Genomic DNA, 19,669 nt, shown 5'->3' with positions numbered 1-19,669 from the left:
TATTCCCCAAATGTGTCTCACCTGCCATTGTATCAGAAAAACAAAAGACAGTTTGAGAAGTTGATCTTTTAGGAATAAAACACAAGAGTCACAATTTTCTGATGACAATACAGTTGTGTTGGGGGTCTCATGACTGGGTTAAACATATGGGACCTTGTTTTGTCTATTTTAATTGAAGTTGTGTGTTACAGGAGAAGGAACATTGTGCTGGTGATACTATGATAAAATGCAGTGACATACTGTTTAATAAAAGATATTTAGAGAAAGAGAGCGAGACTTATTCTCCATGTGTAGAAAATGTTTACTGACTACTCCATGGGAAATGTACTACAAACTGTAAAATATAAAACATCTTATTTCTGTAAACTCAAACATAAAGCAGACTGCAGGGGCATATACATTTTCTTTAAACACACACATCAAACATAGATAAATGCGTAATAGGTGTTACTTGGATTGTGTCATAGGTCTTTTAATCTATAAATACACGGTAGAAAACGGCTGTACAGGCTGAAGAATAAACAGTTTGAGAGAAGTCTAGAAATAGTATCCAGTCATATGATGACTAAGGACTACAGAATAATGTGTGCATCAACAGGTACTTGTTCAAGACATCCATCCATCCATATATATCCACCACAGAGTCCTCCATGTATTCAGGGTGGTGCTCTCACTTGGCTTGGAGTTCATACGTGCATACACACACATTCACACACACACAGACACACACACACACTCCCTCAGCGTCTGGACAGGTCGCCTCCTGTGAAGAAGAGAAACAGTGAGACGGATGATCTCATAACTTCACTGTTGTTTCCTGTAATAACTTGACATGCAACAAAAATAAACCTGATTCCACTGCAGAGTAAAAGATGTAGTTTCAGTATCACATTTATAAAAATTTAAATCTATGGGTTTAAAATCTCATGATGTCGCCTTGTGTTTCGAAATGTCTTGGACCTGCTTAGGTAGTTATATATATTTAAAAAGGTTTACAAACTCAAATCAATGGTGGGAGAACCCTCGCCACAAGCCACTGCTCGTGAGTTTGAAAAGCTTTTTCAAATATGAAAAAAACCTTAACCGTCACATCCTCTACCATTCAGAGACGTCCCCCAACGTCTCCTGCCCCCAGCGTCTGTCCCCATCAGCAGTTCAAACCCCACTGGACTACGCTGCTCCTCAGACACGGTTTAGCCCTGGCTGACTTGGCACCAGCCACCTGTGCCGAAGGTTGCAACAGTTCGGGACGACCGTGGTCTTGGTAACTCTGGAGGGGAGAAACCCTCTACTTCATTTGACATTTCTGTCACAAACGTGTTTGTGTGCTGCTTTGTCCTAGACAACCAATATAACTTTGCTTTAGCAAGCTAATTGATATGTCTAAGGCGTGTGCGAGTGTGTGTTTACAGTAAGCAGACGTTTCTTTGCCCTGCCCTCCAGCAGTGCGTTCGTTGACAGCAAACATACGGCTAATTACTAGAAATTCATTTGAAATACGTGCAGGAAGTGTAAACAACACAATTTTAAGAGCAGATGAGAAACGTATCCATGTGCGTCCTCTCCTGGCTTGTGTCTGTCTGAGTGAGGCAGAGCGAGAAGCATCAGTTGAGACATGAGAAAACTTAGTAGTAGTGGCAGTTAATATGTGTAAGCGTGTGCGAGCCCACAGCCACATGCCAGTCCAGATTGATCGCTGTAACAATCTAATCTGTCAGACGTGATGTCCGCGGAAGTGTAGCACTGGGAGGGAATATGAGCTGGAGGGGGGGGGGGACCCTGTGTCATATGTGGCTACATCCAATTAACTAACGCAATCAGCCATGTTGAAGAATGGATTAGCACGTAATTGCCTCAAAGGTGGGAACCTCCATTGAATTATTCATAGTGGGCAAATGTATGTTTAGAGTGTGTCAATCTGTGGAAATGAACGTGTATGTATGTGTGACAGTCTAGCACTAATGGAAAGTGACTGTTAATGTATATGTGGAGAGAATAACATCAAGTGGCGATGATGGAGGCTTACTGCATTGTACAGGCCTATGTGGTCCACATTATAAGGGGTTGAAGACAAGTCATGTTGATGATCTATTTTAATTGAAGTTGTTGTTGAGAAAACAACACAAACCAGGCTGTGCACCATTTAAAACACATCATTATAGTAAAGACAACATGGATCATATATAGTGCATCTAAAGACCAAAACAAGTTCTTGTGTGAAAGAATTGCATATTATGCCACAACTGCAGCTGAACCTATGAGGTCACACAGTCTGCGTGGACGGTGAAAACATTATGGACCTCAGTGCAAGCAAGCGAGCAAGAATGCGGCACAGTCTAGATAATTAATGGGAAACATCGGAACATGTATTTCAGGACTTCATGAAATACAGATGAGCCCTTAGCATGTTCTCATCTTTTTTAATGTGGTAGAACGCAGATCGATTTGTTGCATTACCTGTATGAGTGCTGACTGTTTTCTACCAACCAAAGGGATAACTGCAGTGAGAAACATGTGCATGTATAGAGCTGAACCACTGCCACACTTTGAGTTGTCTGTTTTTGGCACCAGCTCCTCATTCTTCATGCTCACGTTGAAATGTTTTCCAAATATGTCACGCATGATGATAGAGGGCCAATCAGTGCAGCCATCTATCCTCCTGTCAGTCCTCCTGTTGTTGTTTGTGAATAGAACATTTGAATGCCTTTGCAGTGTTCCGAATGATATGCACTGTTCAAATAAATGAAGGGAACACCTAATGGTCACAGTATAACACCAATCAGTTAAACTGATTTCAATCCGTCCATTTAGGAATCACAAGTGATAATGAATCAGTTTCACCTGCGTTGGTGCAAACAGGTGCAATGGAGGGGAAAAATCAAGACAACCCCCAACAAGGAAATGGTTTTACATGTGGTGGCCACAGACAGCTGCTCTCTCTTTATCCTTCCTGACTGACTCTTCTCTAGTTTTGTGTTCTGCTCGCTGCAGCCCAATCAGGCTGCACAAGGAGTCCAGCTCTTCCAGGACGTATAATGCTGCAGTTCATGGTTATATGTTGCATATATTTGAAAATCAAAGTACTACTTCTTTTATGATCAACAAAACCTAAAGAAACAAAGTTTGCCGGATGAACATTGAATGGATCATGTTTGCTGGTTCCATTGATGTGAGGCCTTGGTGTTTGCAGCAGGTTTCTGTATGTGTGAGTTGGCTTTTCTTACAGGATGTTCTCTTTTATATTCAGACACGAAACCATATGAGAAAAGTTATATTTCTTTATCTGATCTTCTAAATTACACTGATTTACACTGATCCATTGGTATTTACCTGCCTGTCTGTCGGCTGGGACCCTGTATGTAAACATGAGCCACGCGCTAATGTTTTTACATATATTTAAATGCTCGGCTCACACTCTGACAAAGCAGGTGTACAAGCAAATCCATCTGGCTTCGCTCATTACTCCCCACCTTGACAGCTGGTGCACTCGCAGCTGTGTATGACAGGCAGGACGACCGGCTCGCTCTCGCCGTTCTCACACTGCAGGCTGAGGAAACGGACCGGGTTGTCTGGATCCAGGCGGTAGCTGCAGCACTCACACACCGACTGGAGGTACGGCTCCTGGGTGGAGAGAGGGAGGAGAAGAGGGGATGGAATTACTGGAGAAGATGAGAGCGGCAAGGGGAGTAGAGGAGGTGGAAAGAGAAGCTGAGGGATAAGGTGGAGGAAAGCAATTAGGAGATTGGGAGATGATGGGGAGAGGGTGGAATTAGAGCAGGAAGAGGTTATGAGACAGAAGAGTTGAGACAATATGAGTAATACTGAGGAGAAGGACAATACAAGGGAGGAGTAATATATCTTCACTCACATCAGTTACAGGAAAACATACACATTCCAAGTGGTGCATCACATGACAGTGGATTTGTGCAAGTTGTGAATCCAAAACAATAACCTAATGCTAAAAAAATATAAAATTACTGAAATGCAATACAAGGACAAATTTGGTAAAGAATGGGGCAATGATTTCACATTTCTTTGTAACTCTTGAAAGCCACAAAACCCAGTCTTGATGCTTTGCGTGATAGAGGGCGGCTCGGAGATGGAAACTGAGCCCATGTGTTCAATTAGTGCAGGAAAAGACCCGAGGAGGAGGGAGAGTGCAGAGAGTATAATACATGATGGCAAAGAATGATAGATAATAGGAGGAGAAGGAGGTGAGGGGAAGAAGAGAGTCTGACATCAAACACCTTCAACTTCACTGAGAAATAGCAGTTATTAGTGCTTCACACATTTTGAAGTCCACAGTGCGAGTGTGGGTGTGTGTGTGTGAGCCGGTGGTGAAAAGAGCCTGTGGTTCCTCTGAGTGCGTGCCCGCTCTCTCCAGTCCTGCTGATCAATGAAAAGGGAACTTCTCCGTGCTGCCTAGTCACCGGTTACCATCCCTGGTTGCCACAGTAACAGAAAGTAATGACACATTTGGCTGAGCTGATGTTTATTTTTACTAATCTCCCGGCGTGATTGACTCTATTTTTACAGTGGAGATGTATGGATGCCAAACAGGAACAAAGTCGCCATGGTGATGAGGTGATGAGCTCGCCGTCTCACGAGGATGAACAAGGCAACGAGCGAAGGTAGGAAAAGAATAAAGGAGCCAGAATCGGTAACAGGCTCCACACGTGACCCCTTCACAACACTCCTATCCAAAACATCTATATTTAGATCAGTGGTGACTCAACTACTGAGTTTTGTTTTGCTGTTTACCTGTTTCCATGTCGTCTATGTGAACATGACGACAGGTTACCTTCTGTCAACTGTGATAACAGCTGCGAACAGAAGGGAAAATGATCAAATAATCATTTCCCCACGTTCACAGCCTCTTACCTGTATCCTGAGAGCGTGTCGACGGTCTGTGTTTATCCCGAGAGGTGTGAGATTACAGCATGTGTGCCCGTGCTGCATGGGGCCGAGGGTTTGACACTCTCAACGCTAATGTCAGGTCACGTTTCAGGAGGAAAACAGATGGGAAATTTGGCTGCACATTTACAGCCAAAGCAACAACACTGGTTTTTTTTGAACCGCTTGATAATAAAAGTTATGGGCAATATGGCCCAAGAAAAAAATGTAAACCAGGTAGGAAGAATGCAAAGTTTTCTAACTTCACTCTTCATTATATACCGTTTATAAAAGTTTGGCACACAAACAATAAAACAAAGTGATGGCGTATTGTAGAGGACTCACTAATGACTCTGAAGAAGCTCCACAAGGCAAAGCAAGCGGCCCATTCCAAAGAGGCAGGTTTACAATGGGCACTGTACTAGTGTTGGAAATGTAAATCCAAAATACAGTACTTTTTAAATGAGTATTGCAGAAATTCCTAACTGTAGAAAGTGCACCGATTAAACACAATTAACCGTACTGCCCTGAAGGGTAGCTTGAAAGCAATTAACAACCAACTGCTTTTTTTCAACCAATTCATTTTTGCGGGCCTATATTGATCACCAGTGTGCAGCCAGCTGATGTCGATGTCAATACTGGTCAGTGTCGCCACAAAATGATGGAAGAGTAATATCCTCTCCCTCTCTCTCTCTCTCTCTCTCTCTCTGTGTATGTGTGTGTGTAGGTGTCTACTCTCCGTACCTCCAGGATTACGTCAGTCCTGGACAGACAGCGTCCCCTGCAGAAGCTGACCTCCACGTTGTCAAGCCGACAGCCCCCCTTGGTGATGTTCCTGACCTGCATGTAGCGGCGACACTCTGGCAGGGGCTCGCCTGAAGGAACCACAGAAACACAGGGGAGGAGGAGGAGGGGGAGGAGGGGTTAACATGAGATTGAAGGACGAAGCAGAGGGAGGATAAAGAGGGCAGGGAAAAGGTGAATAATGAAAGAAAAACGGGACGAATTTTTCTTTCTATTTGCATGAGAAAGTAGGAGGGAGAAAAAAAAGACAAAGGAGCCGGAGTCCTTTCAGAGAGCACGGCGACATTGTCGTGCCCCCTCGCAGCATGTGACATTTCCTCCACTGGGAGATAGATTAAAGCCCCAATGTAGGTTAAGTAATGTCATCTCTCACTAATTGGCCACTGTGGCAATTGGTTTTTAGCCTCACTATAAAATGAACTATGGAACATTCAAATCCAATGAAGTGGAACAGCAGCCACAGAATGAAAATGTAGATTTTGACTGTTCCTAATTATATGTTTGTTATCAAGAGTCATTTATCTGATACATAAGGATGCTGTCAGGTGGATTATTTCATTTGTTGAAACTAATGGCTTCATTTACAGAGCATTTCTTCATGAATTCCTCTTTGTAATACCATAAAAATATATTTCATTTCTGAACACTGTCTGAGTGTGTGGTTTTTCTTTCTGTGTCTCTGCATGTTGCACTAACCTGGAAACTGTTTTCTACAGACCGGACAGCAGCTGCCTGGTTCCTCCACCTTGACCTCCCCCTGAGAGAGAGAGAGAGAGAGATGATTTGTCTTTTTGATATAATTTAGAAAATGAGAACAGACAAGTGATTCATTCAACAAATGATGGAAAAAAAAAAAGAATCGGCTGCACACTAACAGTACATTTATTAAAGCACACACACATCAAGGTGACTAACACGCACGTCCAACACTCACACGCACACTCCACCCTCAGGGACTGCAACAGCAAAAAACATTGTACCATTTGTAAATATGCCTTATTCTATTTTCTACAATTCTACACATATCTTGATTGGAGAGAGAAGCCTCCCATAGTTTCATTGTACCTGAGTATGACAATTAAGATCTTAAAATCTTTTAATCTTCAAATGTGATGTAAGCACACACAGCATATATACTGGGCGAGGAATTAAAAAAACAGCCCATCCAGGTTAGCCAGAGCCATAATAACATACCCAATACATCCGTTACAATAAAGAAAATACACAGTACAAGTAATCATTAATAACATTAATATTAAGCAGAGAGAGACAAACTTTACACAGACAAAGGAGAAATTGTCAATGTCTTCGCAGAGTGAGGAAGCATAAGGAAAGTTAAGATTATAAATATTACCACATGCCCCAACACAACTCTATAAAGGATGAAACTGGTGAATTATTATATGCGTTGGAAGTGTTAAACCCCATTTAATGTGGGAATGTTTTCTCACTGTGGGATCTTACTAAAGTGACTTGAGATAACGTATGTTGTTATTTGGTGCTACACAAATAAAATTGGATTGAACTGAAAAAAGTGCATTTGTAATATACCATTCTGGACTAAAGCTGTGGACTTCCTGTATCTTTACAAGGGGGACAGAGATCTCAAACACAGAATGTACCCCAAGTTCTGATGAGTTATTATGGTGGGTTTGTTCACAGTCTGCAGAATCATCTTGAGACATTGAAAAACTGCTGTATCTCATGACCTGGATAAATCTTTGAGTCTATGCTGAACAGATTGATGATGTGACGAACCCTTGGGAGCTTTTTTGGACATTTACAGTATTTGATGACAAAATAAATCCACAAAATGATTAAAAGCACAAAGCCACCTGTTATCACATGACCTAACCCTAAACTCAAATCATGTGATGATAACAGAGCTTCATCTGCTAACAAAAACTAATGGGATGTGGTTGAACGTTCCTAAAAAACTAGTACAAGAACCTGAAATGAAGATATTTTATTATTTTTTAACTATATCACCAACGTTTTTTAATGATTATCTCAGTCTGCATTACTGAGAGCCCTGCTGGTTTTCGTTCTGGACAATTCAGGACTGATCTTGACCTGCGAGGCGATGATCAGGACCAGGGTTGAGATCCAGAGTATCCTGGAGCTATTCTTATTACAGAACAAGTGACAGTGTGAGCGTGATGAAAAAAATGACCGGAGGGGAACAAATGAATGTCAGAAATACAGGCTGCCACACAGAGAGACCCAATCAAACAGATGAGTAGAGGCACAGAAATAAAAAGGCAAAAATTGAAAAGCAAATATAGCAAAATAAAAGACAGCGAGTGATGTAAGGACTCACAGGAGGTGCACAGAAAGAGTGAAGCAGCATAAGAAGAGAGTTCCAGAGAGAAGCAGAGTGTCCTGTGGTGTCCCTGTCTGAGAATAGCTGCGGTTAGGATGCAGAGTCACACACACAGTCTGACAGCAGTCTTCAGAGCGCTTACCAACACCATCCTCAGCTCACCCCCTCAAACGTCCCCCAACCACACCATCTCTCCAACACACACACATACACTCACACTCACACACTCACAGCTCCTAACTGTTAACCCTGAGGACTTCTCAGGTCCAATCTGCTTTGCCGCTGGTCTTCCCTGAGGGACGGAGCAGCCCACTCACTTAAAGGCTGGCAGGTCACAAAGACGACCATTTTGAGTCTTTTCAGTTAAAAGCTTATGTGTGTGAGTGTGTGTGTTTGATGTGACAGGAGGTCAGTGGTGAGAAATGTGGATGCTGCTTATTTCACGAAAAGGACACTTGGCATTTTAAGTAAAAGGTTAGTGAGATTTGTGTCATCTAGCTGTGGAAATCAGAAGTGTTCATGTGGACTCGGTAAAAAAAACATCCTGATCAGTTTTTATCACCAGAAATGATGATAAAAAATTTTTTTTTAAACTGTGCTCACAGCGGAGCAGTGCGGCCGGAGATTTCAATTTTTAATCAGCAACGCCATTAACTGTAAGCTGAGTCATAAATAAAAAGTCGGCACTGACACAAACCAATCCTCGGCCGCAGCACAGTGCACTAAATTACCTTTTCATTCTGGCTGGGATGAGGTGCTGCTTTCACGAAGGCATAACTTAGCGCAGCCGGGGGATTTGAGAATGGGGACACAAATAGTTGAGCGAGTCAATGATGCGACAGATAAAAAGCTGTGCACACTACAGGTGGAACACTTGGTAGACTGTTGTACTTTGTGGAGCTCACAGAGCAATTAACCTCTCCCTTCAGTTCTGGATGTCAGCAGAATTTATTTTTACCCTGGCCTTTAAACAGCGCCGTTGTGCTAAAGATATCAACTCCGCACGCTGTGTCGAGAATGACACAGTGGACTTTTCTGTTACTTTCTCCTTTTCCTTCACCACAGAGAGCTGCTTTTCATCAATTAAGCCTTTTCTGATATTTTCAGCCCTAACTGTTTGTTGGTGTGTGTGCTTGTGAGCAAGATTAAAATCAAAAACAGAACAGGTTCTCATGAAACTTGGTGGAGGGATGTCGTATGGCTCAGGGAAGAACCCATCAAAGTTTGGTGCAGATTTAAAACAGGAAGCCAATCAAAAAAATGTTTCACTTAATCTAACACTGTATCTAAATTTTTCTTTCTTTACATTTTCACTGTTTTTCTTAAATAAGAAAAACTCATTTAGAGGACTCATATCTATGAACGTGGGACATTTGGTGCAGCTTGATTGAAATATTGAGCCTTGCAGCAGGTATGTGCTCTACTGAGTGCAATTATATTTAGCAAATATCTATTTTGTAAGGTTTATTCACCAAAATTGCACAAAATGTTTCGCATGAAGCTTGTTTTTTTTCTGTTTACCCAGGTTTTGAGATTAGAGAATGAATGAGTGAAGAAAAAAACTAAATCTGAAATATGATTTTTTTCTTGTCCTTGAGAGAAGTAGATTTTCATGTGCCTGGCAGATCTGGTTTAATTGAGTGATATACTGTATCTCAACAGCCATGCCATGGATTACCATGAAACTATGTATGAACTCAATCATGTCTTTGGTCATCCTCTTCCCTATGTGCAGCTATTACAATGTCATTTTTATTTTTGTTCAGTACCTGAATTCATCACCTAAACTTAAGACTTGTGATTTTTGCACTATTTAGCAAATAGAGCATGCTAACATGCTTAACTAGTCACTACCACAGACTATATTTCAAGATGGAAGACATGAAAGATCCTCAAAAGTTAAACCAAGCTTCTTAAAAAACTTACTTTGCTTTACTGGTATTGAGCCATAAAGTTCAGTTTAGTTTTATCTTCCCAAGGTTCGAGATATTCATCTGTGAAGTTTTTCTGTTTCTGACCCACCACAGTGTTTATAACTTTCATTACTAAAGACACGGTGTCTGGACAGTTTGATCTGTTGAATATGCAGAGAAACAGAGAAACTGTTTTCAGAGAGGCTGTTGCTGTTGATTTCCCTAGATGTGATCTTTGTCTAAGCTGTGAACATCTCACATCAATTTACATTTACGGTTATTGTGATGAGATGAGATGTATTTGCATGGCTGGAGCCTATGTGAGCAGTAAGATATGGTGTAGACTTGGAACAAGGAGAGAGTGAGGGAGAAGCATAAAAACAACGTAATGGCCCCAAAATGTTTCACAAAACAGTCTTAAGCAGATCCTGCTCTAAATCTGTCTGAAGCAGGACTGGATATAAGTATAGTATTTCACAGGACCAAAAGTTCCACTGTGGAATGGACTTCAAAAATGTATTCATATTTTATATGAGTTTATTTTTGTCCTCATCTGCCTCTAGTCGTTCAAGTGCATCCATAATTGACCGCTCAGCTCGGCGTCTCCTCTGAGATCACCAAGTGTTAACCACACATACACGTATGACCAAGCAATGTCCTTGTGACAAAGGCAAAGTCAGTTTCACATATGCCTGACATAACCATTACACACAATACCACATGTTTAATATTTAAAAAACTGCACAGCATTCCATACTTGATATATAATATTCTTAAAAGTGTCTCAAAACTTCAGCAGTTCACAAAACTGAGCTGCGGCCGACGCCATGAATTTAGCAGAACACGTTCGACCTTTGTCAAAGGGTGAATATACTGCATCCACATGAAACTGAGTAATGTCAGGAGTGAGTGTTTCGCGGGAGGAAGAAGGGCACGTTAACGGAGAGAGTGGAGGCTGGTGGGAGGATGGGACAGTCAGGTATTGATCTACTTCAGCCAGCGACTTGCAGAGAACATCCCACACATTCTTGAGGGAGCAGAGCATTTTCTTCCCTTGCTCGGAGTAATTGAGATGTTTAGTAACCGCCAGAGATGCCGTATGAAGTGTACCACCCTGAGGAAGCAGCGGGAGTCGAATAGACAGATGTCTGGGACTATATCCTCAATATGAGAGTCTTGAGAACAATTTAATCTGCTAGATAGAGAGATTCAGTTTAATTTAGAAGCTCCTCCTACAGTAAATGACTACATCAGGTAACAGATGTGGTGCATTACATTTCCTTCATCCAGGAAAATACCTGAATTTTCCAGGCATGTAGACATTCCCATTCAGTGAATCAATAATGAAGAGTTTTGTGCTGTTGCAGAAAAAAACATCCAAATATATATATTACATTCAGCAGAATAAAAGGCCTTATTCTGTAATTTTGCCAACAATATCTTTGAATGTATATTGATTGTGTTATTCTCGTTCAGATGAACACATGCATAGAGAATAAGCACTCAGACAGATGTCGATTTGATGTGGAGAGTTAGCGTGTCTCACCTCATCACAGTGGAGTGGAGGACACCTCAGCTGGCACTGCTTCTTCCCATTCACACATCGACAGGACGTGCAGCCCTCCTCCCACTCTGATCCTGCCTGGCTCACACACACACACATGGACACACACACACACACATCATATTTATATTCACCTCCCAGACTCTTGAAATGCAGGTACTATAATTATTCCTCAACAGCCCATCACTCTTTCCTTCAGGCGTATTCACATTACCGTCTGTGTCAGAGCAGGTTTGATGAAGTAAAACCGGTCATAGCTCAGGATCTACTTCTTCAGTGAATCCACTAAAGCTCTGGCTGCACTGTTGTGCATAATTTAGGTTATGGAGGCACGTTAGCATGCAGTAATTACAACAACACATAATACAGAGGGCATCGTAAATTTTGCGTGTTACAGCTGTGGGAATTGGCGACAGTGCTTTTACCCGCGCTAAAGCGCCCACAGTTCAGTCTTTGCTGCTCACACTGAAGCATTTGGCATAACAATCCTGAGGTGCTTGATTAGAAAACCATAGAGGGTCTTTATGTAGACATTAGTCATCTCAAGGTGACGGATACAGAGAGAAACAGAGAGGTTGGGCGGACAGAATGACTGAAAGGCAGGGGTTGACAAAGGGGAGAGAGAACGAGGGAGAGAGAGAGAGGAAAGGATAAATGGTATGAAAGAGAGTGAAAAAAAATCCCGTGAGGGAAGCAGAAGAGGAAAGGTGAGTAAGTCAGCGATGGTACGAGGGGGGGAGAAAAGAAAAACAAGGAGAACAATACGAGAGTGAGAGAAAGTCCTGGAGAAGGACGATCAAGAGGAGGGACCTGACCCTCTTGTCAGGGTATGATTAATTCTTATAATCCTATAATATCCCCACCTTCATAAATAATTCCTGGCAGGCTTGCCCAGAGTGCTGGCTTTCTACGGTACTTGCTACATAATTGATGAAGCTGAGGGCTGCAGAGGCATTGTGGTGTAATGTGGCCCACAGGGCATGTCACTCATCTTCTAATAAGGCCATTCTTTATGAGTAAATAACACAATGGGAGTGAATGGTAGTGAATAAAAACAGTGCATTAATGGTCAGGTTCAGACACACGCCATAATGAGGCAGGCGGGGTGGAGACGAGCTGCCAAGATTGCGGGGCAGCAGATGCCTGGATACTTGGGTGTAAGCCAGTGAGTGTGTGTGTGTGTGTGTGTGTGTGTGTGTGTGTGTGTGTGTACCTCTCGCAGGATGCCCTGGTCATGGCAGGGGCAGAGGGCCGGGATGACACACACACCCTCCGTGTTCCGGTAAAGTCCCTCCTGACACACGCAGCCCTCAGCGGAGTGACTGCAGTTGACAGGAGAGGAGGAGTAAATGTCCTGGCAGCTCCTCTCGCAGAGCAGGACCTCCTCTGACACGCTCTTCCTTCTCCACTGCTCCCCGTCAGGACAAGCTGCAGAGGGCAAGGAGGGCGAGGAGGAGGAGAGCGACAGGAGTGAGATGAGTTTTAAAAAAGGTGCCAGAGAGGAGAAAATAGAGAGAGGAGGCAAGATGAGAGGATGGAAAAAAGGAACAGAATTTAATCAAGAGAAGTAAAAGAGAAGTGGGAATCAAACGAGGGTGTGGACAGAAAATTTGAATATAAGAATGTATAGAATTACTCATTGTTGCTTAAGTTAAAGAAACAAACTTTATAGCCATAGTGATTGCCGGCAAAATTAACCGGGGTGGATGAGCAGGGGCAAAAATACGGAGCGAAACAAGGTTGAATTAATATGATTTATGAATGTAACATTATTGTATGAGATGCTTCTTCTATCATCGTTAATGACTGATAAAAAATGATCTGTCTTCAGCATCTGAAAGGATCCAGCCAGAAAAGGTTTGGGGCTAATGTTAGCAGCTTCGACTTCGCTCTGCACAGAATTTGGATGAGTTGACACTCACAGTTACTCATATCTAAAATGTTGAGCTTAGAATGAAACAGCCTCAAAATGGTTTGTTATTAGTTGCCCCAAACTGCAACACAAGAGCAACATTCTCACTTTTGTCCGTGTCTTCTACATGATTTGTAAAGTAAAGATGTTTTCATACCCTTCCTAAAAGTAAACATATTATGCTCACACATAGGTTCATATTTTTGAATTTGGGTTATTGTTTGCATGCTCTGTTCAGAAAATAAATGTTTTCATGCTATCCATTGCTGCAGCTCCTCTTTTCAGCCTCTGTCTGAAACACTTGGTTTGAAGCTGCTGTCTTTTAAAGGCCCCCCTCTCGATAAAGCCCATGAGTGCATTATACACATGTAGGGCATTGTGACGTGACGTGATATCACAATGATGCAGAAGTATCGGCAGGACTACTGACAAGGTGTTTAAGAAATTCCAGCAGCAGTGTTCTCTGTGGAGGAGTTCCCTTTGGGGAATTTGGGCTTTTTAACTTTGCAGAACTTTTATCTACACAAAAGAAGAAAATTTCATCTTTAAAAAATGTTAAGGAAAAGTCGTACGGTGAACTTCAGCAGTATCGACAGGGGGCAGAACTGAGCTGGTGTCATTCATTTAAACCATGTCTCGTCTCCCCTCTCATCACTCACCACAGTCAGGGGCCATGCAGATCCTGGTGCGATGGTCAGGGCCCTCACACGGGGCCCCTCCATATTGACTGGGCTGCAGGACGGTTCTATTGGAGCTCTGCTGGCCTGAACCACAGCTGGCTGAGCACAGACTCCACTGGGACCAGCTGGACCACACACAGTCCACTGAAGGGGGAGGAGAGGACATGAAGCAGCACATTCAGGCCAGTTTTACTTTCACTTCTATCCATTTAAGCAGCATATTGAATTAACCTGATAATGTTACATTACAAAAACAATGCATTCATTTATATCAAGCCATTCTCTAACTACAGCATCCTGTGGAGGTGATCCTGAAATACACAATGTGGCAAAAACAATAGTGAAGAAATAAAAAATAAATGAGCCATTGCTTCACAAATGTCAGCACTGCTCTATACAACAGCCACAGGGGACTACTTTCTGTGTTCAGAGAATTTTGGTTTAATGAGTGTTTTAGCAATCTTCTATTCATTATTTGTAATATCTTTTACACATTTGTCAGTTCATGAATTGTAATTACCGAGTGTGTTGTCACTTTCAAAACATGATTCTGTAAATTGGAGTTCTGCTGAAAGCTGCAGGAGGCGTAAACAACCAGGGCCTTTTCCTACACTATGTACAAAGCGGCTCCAAGCGCACTGCAGTTGTCTTTGCTAGTTTCTGAGACTTTTGTCATTCTAAATAGCAAATCCACTCCTGCACTGCTATCTTCGAGAGATGATTCACCAAGAAAAATCTGGACTGAATGTTATTTGGCACATTACCAGGTAGTATGCACCTACGTAGGTGGGCGCGCAACACATTTACACTGCTCGGGTGCTTTCCCAGCACACATGCAGATCTGTTTCCTCTGCAGAGGGAAGTGTTCCTTCTGACTTCCTGGCAAATCCACCTATATCGGTAGCAATCCCCCACAGTGCACCTAGCTTTTAAATGTTTAAATTGGTTTAATGCATATGATACACCTATGATTCATTAAGATTCTAAGCAACCTTTTAAACCATATGATATTTTCTTTCCATTGTGAAACTGGAAGAAGTAGATTTTGAAATCCTGTGCCATGTGCTTCACACCAAGAGATTGTTAAAATAGAGTCTGTGTGTCTCCACTGTGGAGGTGCTGAGTAAAATGTTATTATGGTCAACAGTTATGATCACTGAACTCTTTCCTCTCCTGCTGCAGCAGCTGTTACCAACCATAGATCAGGTTCACATGTCTGACATTGTCCTGACAGTTCGACCAAAGATTATTGTAGCTGCTTCTTTCGTTGCTTGAAAGAGCGAGGCCCTGTAAAGTGAGTGAAATGCAGCTGGGGCAGAGCATCACTCACCATCACAGCTCTCTGAGGTGCAGTTGAACGCTCCTCCTTGGCACACGCTGGAGAAAGTTGGTGAAAAACAAGAGATGAGGTGAGTGAAGGCAAAAAGAGATCTTATTATGTTACCGAACACTGAGACGCAGAGACTATCATACCATATTAATCAGAGTATCAAAACACTGGGGAAGATGAAATGACTTACGAGATGTCTGCTGCATCGCAGACTATCTATTACAGATATCATGGTATCTAACTGGAATGTTGGTGAGTGTAAACTACGACATTTAACTCCGCTGGTGGTGCACAACACTTTTAAAAATTAACTCAAATCAAAGGTGATTCCCGTAGCATTTTTAATTTCAAAAATCTTTGAGTATTCATCATAACTAAATCAAGGTTGATCAACCCGATTTGACTGTTCAGGTCAAACATAATGTATTATTGTATGACGGCATATTAGGGCCATTCAAAGAGAAAAAAAATCAGAGTAAAGTTTTAACATAATGAGGAAATAGTTGTAATTTTAAAAGAATGAAGTCGTCATTTAAGGCTATGTCAACTTTTAGAGCTGAGTATTAGATCAGCCTGTCGCCTGCATTAAAATGAGGAATGTGGAGCATCTTGTTAAGTTATACTTCAATAAAAGTTTCACAAATATTTCTCTTAATATTATGACTTTTTTTCTCATTCATTTCTGACTTTCTACTGTGAACATTATGAATTACTTCACATTTCCAACTTTTTTTCTTCATATTACAACTTTTCTCATTAAATTAGGTATTATTATGACTTTATTCTTGATATATTACATCTTTACTCTCATATATACAGTATAATGACTTTCTACTCAAATCTGACTTCCTTATAATAATATCATTTTTTTTCCATTAAATTCCAAATTTATTCTTGTAATATTTTTACTTTACTTTTTTCTCCAACTTTATCATCATATTATTTTTTCTTTCCAAAATGTTGCTTGTGGGAAATTAGAGTCTGCGCATCTTAACAGAATTATTAACATTATTGTGAGTGATCTGTGTGTTTAATCAATTAGGCATGTGTCATACTCTCTCATACTTCTCATTCATAAAAATAACATAAATGGGTTTATAATAATAATAGTACAGTACAAAAGATAGAAGGATCAAAGAAATAATACAAGAAATACAATCATATAAAAACTCAGAGCAAAGATTCAAACAAAGAGACAAAAAGAAAACACTACATTTCTCATGACTCATCAAAATGTGTTGTTTTTAAGCAGTTGCATGTGGTAGAGGTCTAAGTGATCAATGCAGGAGAGACTGCTCTCACTGCAAACCAGAATCTGCATTTCAATACATAACTAAAAAATGATTCATTCTGCAAATTACTGTCTGCTTCATGTGGACAGTCAATCTACTTTCTATAATGGAATCTGGCGCCTGGGAGGTCAGTCAGACTGATGAAGAAGCACAGCCACTGTTCAAATGTCCCAGGATGTTCAGCACAAGGGGATGAATGAATACGCACATTAATATGCAGGAAAGGACAAACGTCAGAGGAAATAAAAAACGGAGGCACAGCTGAGATAAAAAAGACTTTGAACTTCCCCACTATAAAACGTTCCAGAAGATTTGAAGTTTACTGACCGCAAACCATCCATAACCATCACTCTAATATTATTTTTACTTTGCACTCATCTAGTCATCCTGCCAGTAGATATTTATGAAGCAGAGTTTAATTTCTGTTTCTTTCCCCACCTCAACCTTTGCTTTCATATATAACCTACAGATCCAACATATAGAACCTCAGTAAATCCAGAAGAGCACATGGTCAACCATGCTTATTGTGCACCCTCCTGTTCCTTGTGCTCTCCCTTCTTAAATGCATGAAGGATTAGAGGAATAATCCTGGAATCAATTACTGTGCTTCAATTCAGAGGCTGCACTAAACATAAATAAAACATTTCCTCATACGACAGGCTCCTCGGAAAGGAACCAAGAAACGCAGCATTCTGAAATGTGAATCCTCAGAGCACCACAGTGTAACGCACACCTCGGTATTACACAATCTCACATGTAGCCTTTAGCTGATTTCCTCAAATCATTAAGTAGAGACATAGAATGTGGCTGTGTCATATTTACAGACTGTACTTTGATCAGCGCCCACTTAAAGGAAAAAAGGTCATAGACTTTAAAAATCGATGAAAGCCACTGAAATGTGAAGCATGGTGGTCTCCGTGACGAGATCTTTAGAGGAGGTTAAGGTTCAGCCTGACCTCTTAGGAACCTCACTCGGATAAAATCCATGATCCAGCCTCCCCCCCATGTGTGAAGGACAGTGTGGGTGCTCACAGCCGTGTTGCGGATGAAATTGTGTGTGGTGTATTACCATGTATTGCAGAGGTGCTGAATGGCTGTTCCAGGTGGCAGCAGAGCGTCCGAGATCTCCGCGGTGCTGACATTCAAGCTTTGGTAACCAGTTGGCAGGGAGAGCGCTGAACAGGGACAGTCAGCGTGGGACACACATGAGCCACCGAGCAACACCTATGAGGGACGAAGTAGCACTGTTCAGAATCTGAGCTGCTATCCAACCACACAAGGACAAACTGATTCTTGTACTATCTTAGTGACAGTCAGCTTTTACCTAAACCTTAACCATCCAAACTAAATTTATAAAACTAACCCTCAAACAGCCTGAAATAAAAGTGGCCAAAATGTTCTCACTCAATAAGGTCTGTGCTCAAATGGTACTGACTAAGCGCACACACACATTCACAGCCCCTTACCCTAATCTTAACCATCACAACTACTACAACGACTTACCCTAACCTTAAAAAAATCAGTCATTTGTATCTTAACATGCTGTACACGTCATCATAAATTCAATGCAATACAAATGACAAAGTGCGGTCCCACAGGCAGCGAGTCTGCTGCTGCTCTGCAGCGGATCTCCTTGGTGAGGGGAGCCGGAATGAATCCCACAGGTTCGTTGTGGACAGCCGAACCGAAACCTTAAGCTCTAACTTTAATCATAAGCAATTTATGCCTTACCATAATCTTAATCTAACTCTCACCTTAAAAAATTTATTAAACTTTAATATATATATTTATAAATAACTGTATTATGTTAAATATAATGATTTACATTGCAGGGACTGTCTTTTTGCCCCCACAAGGAAGACAAGTCCCCATAATATGACTGTGTAAATAGTCATGAATAATACTTGGACACACACACACACACATGCAGACAAACAGAGTCCAGACCTGTCCAGGAGGGCAGGTACACCCAGGGGTACAGGGCCCAGGTAAACACTGAGTGTGTGGCCACAGGTCCTCACAGGTATATGGACATTGACCTGAACAGTCACTGAACACCTGTCCACTGGGACACTCTGCAACACACAAATAAAACACATCATGTACAGTGAATGTCACAGACACAGTTTGTCTCGTGAAAAGATTTTCTCAGTCACATTTGAGGTCACACCTTTGACTGCGTGACACCATAAATACACTTACTGAAAATACCACCCATAAAGAATTTCACGAGTTGCTTGGCAACCACTTTAATTGAGGAGTGATATTGCTCTGTGGATAGATAATATGTAAATGTGGTAAATGTACAACTTCTAATGGTGCGATTGTGTCTTTGTTACCAGGCAGGCAGCGGTTGGTGTTACAGACAGTGTGCTGCTCGAGGGGTCCAACACAGGCCGCCCCACCCGGCTCTGGCTCTCTGAGCACCGTCTTGTTCCGCACCGACGACCCACCACCACACGTAGCGCTGCACTCACTCCAGGGCGACCACTCGCTCAACAAACAACCGACTGGACAGAGAGAGATGACGAGGATTGAATGCATAACAAGTGAAATGTGACCTTTTAACCCAATTGAATTAAATATCTGACCACTAACAAGTTATAATGTAATTTAACAATACGATGCTTTTGAGTCAGTGCTCCATATCAGACCTGGACATGACGGCAGGTCACAGCTCTCTGTCTGATTGGTGGCACCACAGGAGGGACCACCTTCTGTGTCGTGGCAGAGACGGGTTCTTGTCCTCTGGCCACGTTCACAGGAAGCTGAGCAGGAGCTCCATGTGCTCCACGGCTCATAAACCGGGCAGGGAAGCTTAGTGCACACCAGAGTGCCATTCTCACACACACTGCATACAGGACATACAGCAGATAGGAGGTGTTTGAGGGGAGAGATGAGATTAAAACTTGAGCTTAAACCTGAAATTCTCCTATAAAAGCTTTTCACATCAGTGAT

General features: G+C 41.9%; 1 protein-coding gene across 1 annotated transcript in view; it reads right to left on the bottom strand.

The window, feature by feature from the left end:
- Positions 1 to 112: 112 nt before the first annotated feature.
- Positions 113 to 19,669, bottom strand: part of sspo (SCO-spondin) — a 66,837-nt gene continuing 47,280 nt past the window's right edge. Inside the window, exons 106-117 of the mRNA XM_069513107.1 lie at positions 19,366 to 19,562; positions 19,051 to 19,221; positions 18,659 to 18,786; positions 17,781 to 17,935; positions 15,420 to 15,466; positions 14,069 to 14,233; positions 12,711 to 12,925; positions 11,480 to 11,575; positions 6,394 to 6,454; positions 5,638 to 5,768; positions 3,471 to 3,621; positions 113 to 763 (exon numbers count right to left, since the gene is read on the bottom strand). Of these exons, the coding sequence (XP_069369208.1) occupies positions 741 to 763; positions 3,471 to 3,621; positions 5,638 to 5,768; positions 6,394 to 6,454; positions 11,480 to 11,575; positions 12,711 to 12,925; positions 14,069 to 14,233; positions 15,420 to 15,466; positions 17,781 to 17,935; positions 18,659 to 18,786; positions 19,051 to 19,221; positions 19,366 to 19,562 (1,540 nt within the window). The 3' untranslated portion in view covers positions 113 to 740. The remainder of the gene's footprint in view (positions 764 to 3,470; positions 3,622 to 5,637; positions 5,769 to 6,393; positions 6,455 to 11,479; positions 11,576 to 12,710; positions 12,926 to 14,068; positions 14,234 to 15,419; positions 15,467 to 17,780; positions 17,936 to 18,658; positions 18,787 to 19,050; positions 19,222 to 19,365; positions 19,563 to 19,669) is intronic.

Source organism: Paralichthys olivaceus, chromosome 17, assembly GCF_024713975.1.
Source record: "Paralichthys olivaceus isolate ysfri-2021 chromosome 17, ASM2471397v2, whole genome shotgun sequence".
In the NCBI taxonomy this organism is placed as follows: Eukaryota; Metazoa; Chordata; class Actinopteri; order Pleuronectiformes; family Paralichthyidae; genus Paralichthys; species Paralichthys olivaceus.
Note: the sequence above shows the minus strand (reverse complement) of the source record. Positions and strands in the feature narration are given on the sequence as shown.